Source organism: Trichechus manatus, unplaced genomic scaffold (assembly GCF_000243295.1).
Source record: "Trichechus manatus latirostris isolate Lorelei unplaced genomic scaffold, TriManLat1.0 scaffold00073, whole genome shotgun sequence".
NCBI classification, from domain to species: domain Eukaryota; kingdom Metazoa; phylum Chordata; class Mammalia; order Sirenia; family Trichechidae; genus Trichechus; species Trichechus manatus.
Window position 1 is genome coordinate 10170243 of NW_004444009.1, and position 8366 is coordinate 10178608.

The 8366-nt window shown below is 41.7% G+C and overlaps 1 protein-coding gene across 1 annotated transcript in view; it reads right to left on the reverse strand.

The window, feature by feature from the left end:
* HIPK1 (homeodomain interacting protein kinase 1) overlaps positions 1 to 779 on the reverse strand; it is a 52160-nt gene extending 51381 nt beyond the window's left edge. The window contains exon 1 of the mRNA XM_004380381.2: positions 176 to 779. Within this exon, the coding sequence (XP_004380438.1) occupies positions 176 to 371 (196 nt within the window). The 5' untranslated portion in view covers positions 372 to 779. The remainder of the gene's footprint in view (positions 1 to 175) is intronic.
* Between the last annotated feature and the right edge of the window lie 7587 nt (positions 780 to 8366).

Here is an 8366-nt window from a genome sequence, read left to right on the forward strand (position 1 = left end):
GGCACCGCGCGCTCCCGCCTCGGCCTCCCGCTGTCGTCCGGGGCCACCGCCGAGCCCCTCGCTCCGCAGCCGCCGTTGTCGCCAGACCCGACGAGCTGAGCGCCGAGCAGCCGCCCCCATCCGGCCGGCCCTGCCTCGCCGGAACCATTCACGCGCCCCGCGCCATGACACCTACTGAGGCGGAAGTGCGGAAGAGCCGGCCGACTAGGACGCCCACATAACACTGACGGCCGTGGGAGTGGGTGGGCCTCCGTGGGGAGCCAGCGTGGATGGAATGGAGGAGCCGGGTTCCCCGCCCCCTCCGCACGGCTGCCTCCGCGATGATTTAAAGGTGCTTGGTGGCGGTAGGGGATCCTGCTGTAAAATGTCATCTCAGCCAGTGTGATATCACCACAATCTAGTGTGACACGCCCCAGAGATTGGACAGCACGCGGGGAGGCACTGCCTACCCGGGAAGTCCCCCTGCTGGTGAGGAATTACCTCAATTTAGGCTTTAAGGTTTCGTTGCCATGTAAAGATATTTTAGCAGTATGACATCCGTGTACAGGATCTATAAGCTTCCATGTGACACTTGGGGGACTCTCCCATTGCCGCCTTGGGAACCTATATTTGCATTAGGAGATGAGAAAGAATAGCTGTGTTCTGAACCCAACCCCTCAAAACATGCAGTAAGCGAATGTTAACAATTATCTTGCCTCTACCAGGAGACAGTAAGGCCGGGTATTCAGGAAACTGCACAAACTTCTGAGAAAATGGACATTGCATGAAAACTAGGTTAACAGTTGCCAGCTCCCAGCACCAAGAGATTCTGTAGGACTTCAAATATACCTCCTGCTGTGTAAAATGTTATGATTCCTAAAGTGGGGAGCATTGTTAGGTAGACTGGGTGGCGCAAACTGTTTGCACTCCACAACTAACCTAAAAGTTGGCAATGGGAACCCACTCAGTGATGCAGTGGAAGAAAGGCCTGGTGATCTGCTTCCATAAAGAGTACAGCCAAGAAAACACTATGGAGCACTTCTGCTCTAAAACATGGGGTTGCCATGAGTCAGAATTGGCAATGGCTTTGGTATGAATTTATAGTATAATCTGTGTGCATTTTCTCCATTATACAAGTGCTGGAAACAGCAATGATCTGAACCCTAGCAACTGCTCTACACTATGAGTATTTGCTTATCTTCTTTGAGGGGAAACATGTGGCTAAGACAGGATTCTACCATCAAACTCTGTTCCTCAGATCTCACTCATTCCACATCTTTAACCTCCTTGGATCCCAACCTCCTTACAAAAAAGCCAACATTTTTGTGAAGGTGTACTAAAGTGGTTATATTACCTTTTAAGGGAAGTCATCTGGGTTTCTCTCTGGCTTAAAACAATGGAAGCAGTTCCATTCTGTTGGGAACAGGGAAGTTTATTTCCCTAGAGGACCAGGGTTAGCAAAAGTGTTCAATCCCACGGGGCAGTTTTGTTTGCTTATTTTCATAGAAACTTCCTTCTTACTGTTTAAAGAACAAAGTCAGAAGGAACACAGTGCTCCAGTCTAGGTCACCCCCAGAGTTGCAGGAAAAGAGAATTAGAGATGGTGTAAAGTCCCCCCACATTCAGCTGACCTTAGAAACATTAAGACATTGACAGATAGTAGGTGAGCATATCTGCTTGGTGATCCAGGAAAGAGGCAGAAACCTGAGTCAGCACTGGGGTAGAGCAGATCCTGTGCAAAGCAAACATGGGAAGACACTTTCAGACCATGCAAATATCCTGCTCCTCATTAAACATTTTCCCCTAGATTTAGTATCTATGGATGATTCTTGCCTGTACCAATCCTCCCTTATCCCTTATTTATTTATTATCTATTTATTAATGGTATAGATTTATGGACTGCTAGGGAGTCCCTGGGTGACACAAATGGTTAAGTACTCGACTACTAGCCAAAAGGTTGGCTTACGAACCAACTCAGAGGCACCTCAGAAGACAGGCCTAGTGATCTGCTTCCGAAAGGTCACAGCCTTGAAAACCCTATGGAGCAGTTCTATTCTGCACACATGAGGTCTCCATGAGTCAAAATTGACTTGACAGCCACTAACAACAACATGACTCCTATGTTTTTCAATAGTTTACAATTCATTACTGTCCTTAATTATTTTGGTGCTAAAATTTCTTAGCTCTTTTCAAGCTGGCTCCCATGTTTTTTAGTATCCTCTTTTTTTTTTTTTTCCCCCAGCACTTCCTTACTTTCTGCCATAATAAGGTGTTCTAGACTCATCTTGTATTTTCCCTGCCTCAGCTCTGGAATCAGCCATTCAGCCATTCTCTGAGGAGTCCTGGTTCCTTTTGGTGGGAAAATATATTAGAAAATAATATCTGGACACTAGGCCCACAATAATTTCTTTTAGGATGTTTGTGGCCTTGAATGTGAATGTCAACCCTGAATGAACAGTTTCCCTGTTCATCTCTTCCTCCAGGGTTGCAAGACTGAGGTATCCCCAGGTTTTTTCTATCCAAGACTCCTTTAGGCTGTCCTTAGCAGCAAAAGCTTGGGTAGGGGATTGTGGCAGACATGGTTCATTGCCTAGTCAATGAATAGTTAGGGTTACCTAACTGCTGTGGCAAACAACCTCATATCTCAGTGGCTTAACATATGTAAGTTTTATTGCTTGCTCACATCATCAGTCCATTGAGCTAAAGTACCAGGGCTGAGGGGGTTGCTGTACACCATGAAGTCATTCAGGGAAGTAGGCACCTTCCATCTGAATTCTTGTGGCTTCACCATTCCCTGGATTTCTCCACTGGATCTTTTGCATCTGGTCAGCAGAAAAGGAAAGAGTGAAAATAATGGAGAATTGTGTGGGATGTTTCTATAGGCCAGGCCTGCAGGTAGCAAAAACAGACATATCTTCTGCACACCTTACGTTGATGGGAACTCAGCAATGTGGATGCTCTTAACTGCAAAGAGAGACTAGGAAATGTAATCTAGCTGTGTGTTCAGGAGGAAAAGAGATATGATTTAGTTTAAAAAAAAAAAAAAGCCAGTCTCTGTCACACTTACCCAAGAGCCACTCCCTATATCACTTCCCTATTAATAGAATTCCAGTTTTGCTCAGAGAGAAGGATCCTTTGATTTCAAGCAAGGTAAGTTCCTCCTCCTGTTAAGACGATAAATCACAAGCAGTCTAAAACAATCCTGATTATTCCATTTCTCTTTGCCAATGTTTGGTCTAGGGATGGGCATAGGACTCGGTTCTGGCAAATGAAATATGAATAAGAAGTCTGCTGGGAAGATTCTGGGAAAATTTTTCCTTTTGGATAAAAAAAGACAGTGCCTTGAGAGAAGAAAATCTTTTGCTCTTGCCTCTCTCTTCTTGCTGGGACAAAGGCATGAAGACATGATAGGCCTGGAGCTGCCACAGCCATCTTGTGACCACAAAATGACAACAAATAGCAATGAAGGAAAAAGTCAACATGCTAAGGATGAAAGAGTGGGTCCTTGATATGGCTGAGCTTCTCAGGGAACCTGGAACTATCCACTTCTAGACTTCTTTTTATTTTTTTTATTTTTATTGTGGTGAAATATATATAACAAAATATTTGTCACTTCAACCATTTTTATGTGTACAATTCAGTGACATTAATTACATTCAGTCTGTTGTGCAACAATCACCACTATTTCCAAATATTTTCATCACTCTTAACAAAAACTCTGTACCCCCTAAGCAATATCTCCATATTTCTCCCTCCCACCCACCTCTGGTAACCACTAATAAACATTGGCCTCTATGCATTTGCCTATTCTGTATATTTCATGTAAATGGGATCATACAATATTTCTCCTTTTGTGACTGACATTTCACTCAGCAATGTTTTCAAGGTTCATCCATGTTGTAGCATGTATAAGAACTTCATTTCTCTTTATGGTTGAATAATATTCCATGGCTTTTCAATCTCCTCGTATACATGTGAAAGTTGAACAGTGAAAAAGAAAGATCAAAGGAGAACTGATGCATTTGAATTGTGGTGTTGGTGAAGAAAACTGAATATACCGTGGACTACTAGAAGAACGAACAAATCTGTCTTGGAGGAAGCACAGCCAGAATGCTCCTTAGAAGTGAGGATGGCAAAACTTCAGCTCACTTATTTTGGATACGTCACCAGGAAAGACCGATTACTAGAAAGGGACATCATGTTTGGCAATGTGGAAGGTCAGTGAAACCAAGGGAAACCCTCCATGAAATGAATTAACACAGTGGCTGCAACAATGGGTTCAAGCATATCAAAGATTGTGAGGATGGCACAGGACCAGGAAATGCTTCATTCTGTTATACATAAGGTCGCCATGAGTTGGATCCAACTGGATGGCAACTAACAACAAGAAGTAATGACTAATGAAGTTGAGCATCTTTTCATGTGTTTGTAGCCATTTGTATATCTTCTTTGGTGAAATTTCTATTCAAGTCCTTTGCCTGTTTTTTATTTTGTTGTTGAGTTGTAGAAGTTCTTTATATATTCTGGATATTAAAACCTTATCAGATACGTAGTTCCCAAATATTTTCTCCCACTCTATAGGTTATCTTTTCACTTTGTTGATAAAGTCCTTTGATGCACAAAAGTTTTTAATTTTGATGAAGTCCAATTTATTTTCTTTTGTTACTCATGCTTTTGGTGTCATACTCATTACCCCTGAATCCATTGTTGAAAACTAGGTCTCAAAGCACTACTCCTGTGTGGTGTTCTAAGAGTTTCATGGTTTCAGTTCTTACATTTAAGTCCTTGATCCATTTTGAGCTAATTTTTTATATGGTATGAGGTATAGGTGCAGTTTCATTTTTTTACATGTGGAGATTCAGTTTTCCAGCATCCTTTTTGTTGTTGTTGTTTCTTGTTACAGTTTAAATGAAATTTACATTTCAAGTTAGTCTCCCATAGAAAAATTTATACATACATTGTTATGTGACCCTAATTGCTCTCCCCATAACTATGACAGCACACTCCTCCTTTCTACCCCTGACTCCCCATGTCCATTCAACCAGCTCCTAACCCTCTCTGCCTTCCCATCTCACCTCCAGAGAGAAGCTGCTCATTTAGTCTCTTGTATCTGCTTGAGCTAAGAGGCACACTCCTCACGAGTATCACTTTATGTTCCACGGTCCAGTCCAATCCCTGTCGGAAGAGTTGGCCTCAGAAATTGTTTTAGTTCTGGGCTGATAGAGAATCCAAGGGCCATGCTTTCTGGGGTTCCTCCAGTCTCAGTCAGACTATTAAGTCTGGTTGTCTTACTAGAATTTGAGTTCTACACCCCACATTTCTCCTGCTGCATCCGGGACTCTCTGTTGTGTTCTCTGTCAGGGCGGTCATTGGTGGTAGCCAGGCACCATCTAGTTATTCTGGTCTCAGGCTGATGAAGTCTCTAGTTTATGTGGCCCTTTGTGTCTCTTGGGCTAATACTTTCCTTGTGTCTTTGGTGTTCTCCATTCTCCTTTATTCCAGGTGGTTGGAACTAATTGATGTATCTTAGATGGCCGCTTGCAAGCTTTTAAGACCCCAGATGCCACTCACCAAAGTAGGATGCAGAACATTTTCTTAATAAGCTTTGTTACGCCAGTTGACCTAGATGTCCCCTGAAAGCATGGTCTCCAGATCCCTACCCCTGCTATTCTGTCCCTCAAAGTGTTTGTATTCAGGAAGCTCCTTAGCTTTGGTTTAGTCCAGTAGTGCTGACTTCCCCTGTAGTGTGTGCTGTCCTTCCCTTCACCTAAGATAATTCTTATCTACTATCTAGTTAGTGAATAACCCTCACCCTCCCTCCCCAGCCTCATAACCATCAAAGAGTGTTTTCTTCTGTGTTTAAACCTTTTCTTGAGTTCTTATAATAGTGGTCTTATACAATATTTGTCCTTCTGTGACTGACTACATTCACTCAGCATACCTTCCAGATTCCACCATGTTATGTTTCAGGGCTTCATCGTTGTTCTTTATTGTTGTGTAGTATTCCATTGTGTGGATATACCATAATTTGTTTATCCATTTGTCCGTTGACGGGCACCTAGGTTGATTCCATCTTTTTGCTATTGTGAACAGTGCTGCAGTGAACATGGGTGTGCATACATCTATTCGTGTGACAGCTCTTATTCCTCTAGGATGTATTCCAAGGAACAGGATTGCTGGATTGTATGGTACTTCTATTTCTAGCTTTTTAAGGAAGTGCCAAATCGATTTCCAAAGTGGTGGTACCATTTTACATTCCCACCAACAGTGTATAAGTGTTCCAGTCTGTCCACAACCTCTCCAGAATTTATTATTGTGTGTTTTTTGGATTAATGCTAGCCTTGTTGGGGTAAGACTATATCTCATGGTAGTTTTGATCTGCATTTGTCTAATGGCTAATGAGCGTGAGCATTTCTTCATGTATGTTATTAGCCACCTGACTATCTTCTTTGGCAAAGTGCCTATTCATATCCTTTGCCCATTTTTTAATTGGGTTATTTTGACTTTTTGTTGTTGAGGTTTTGCAGTATCTTATAGATTTTAGAGATTAGATGCTGACTGGATTTGTCGTAGCCAAAAATTTTTTCTCAGTCTGTAGGTTGTCTTTTTACTCTTTTGGTCCAGCATCATTTATTGAAGAGACTATTCTTTCCCCACTGGATAGATTTAACACCCTTGTCAAAAATCAACTGGCTATAAATTTATGGGTTTATTTCTGGACTCTCAGTTCTATCCCATTGGTCTATGTGCCTACTATTATACTAGTACAGTACTAGTACCAGACTGTCTTTATTACTGTAGCTTTGTAGTATGTATTGAAATGGGGAAGTTTGAGTCCTCCTACTTTGTTCTTCCTTTTCAAGATTGATTTGGCTATTCAGGGCCCTTTGCAATTCTGTATAAACTTGAGGATTGACTTTTCCATTCCTGCAAAGGCTGCTGGAATGTTGATAGGGGTTGTGCTGAGTCTATAGATCACCTAGATTTCTTTTTATGTAAATAAATGTCTTTATGTTTTAAGCTATTAGACAAGTTTTCTGTTATTTGCAGCCAAAATCATTCTTAACTGATTAAGGAGAGAACTAGAAGAGATCTTCTAGAAGGAACTAATCTGTGATGTTCAAAGGCTCTGAGAGGTTAAGCCAGATAAGGACTGTAGAGTGTTCAGTGGATTTGGCAATTAGAAGGTCACCGTTGATCTTGGTGAGAGTAGTTTTATTGCCATAGTAGGGACAGAAGCAATGTGGTTCCTACAGAGGATTATTCATACTATGAACGGTGACTGATAGAAACTGGGAAGGATGGTTTTGTCCAACTGAGTGACAGAATCTATTCTGGTCAATATGCAAGGAAGCTGCTTGGGTCTGTGCTGTTCACTTCACCTACATCTGGGAAATCATGAACTGGGTCATTTTGAGTGCTTTCTCCATCAATTCTCCTCTCACAGGAGTAACCAGGAAAAGTTGGTCTGGCCCCTTAACTGGTTCCATGAAAGGTGAATCTAGCATGAGTGATGAGGGTTAGAACAGAACAGTCTGGAGACTGGATTAGGAGTTTGGATTATTAAGAGTGTGCCTGTGGGATTGAAGAGGAAGAATCAAATATAAGCAATTTTTTAAAAAAGGGAGGGGGTTTGCAGAATTTAGAAATAATGGACGAGATCTTACCTAATTTTCCTCATTTTCAAGTGTCAATCCACAGATTATTCTGGGGGAAGAGTAAATGCCTTGAATTCTCATACAACCAGTGTTTACTCCTTCCTCAGACCAACTTCCCCCCTTAATCATTTCTATTTACCCATAACCAGCTTTCTCTCTCTCATTTTCTTCATATAACAATCCTTTATTCAGCAAAACCAAAGTATAGTGCTTTTCTTTCCCTTTCCCTTGGTGGTCATCATTTCTCATTATCCTGCCTCCTCAGTCCTGGTTAAGAGCTCGGCTGCTAACCAAAAGTTTGGCAGTTAGAATCCATCAGCTGCTCCTTGGAAACCCTATAGGGCAGTTGTACTCTGTCTATAGGGTCGTTATGAGCTGGAATAGACTCAACGGCAACGAGTTCGCTTTGGTTTGGTTTTTCAGTCCTGTAGCATTTCACCTTTACCAACTGTTAAACCAGTTTTTAGCACCTGCATTCCTTATGTCCTTCCCTATCAATTCCAAACAAAAGCCAAAACAATTTCATAATTGAATGTTATTTGTGCTAAGTCATCCTGTACTTCCTACAAACTCATAAGTTAAAAAAGTCCTAATGAAGTGTCCCTTGCCTGACACAATTTCTGACACGTACTTGGTACTGATAAATGTTTTGCTAAGTAAATTACTGAATGGTTATTCACAGTACTCAAAGCATCAGAATTCAGTTAACTATAAAATAGAGTTTTAAGA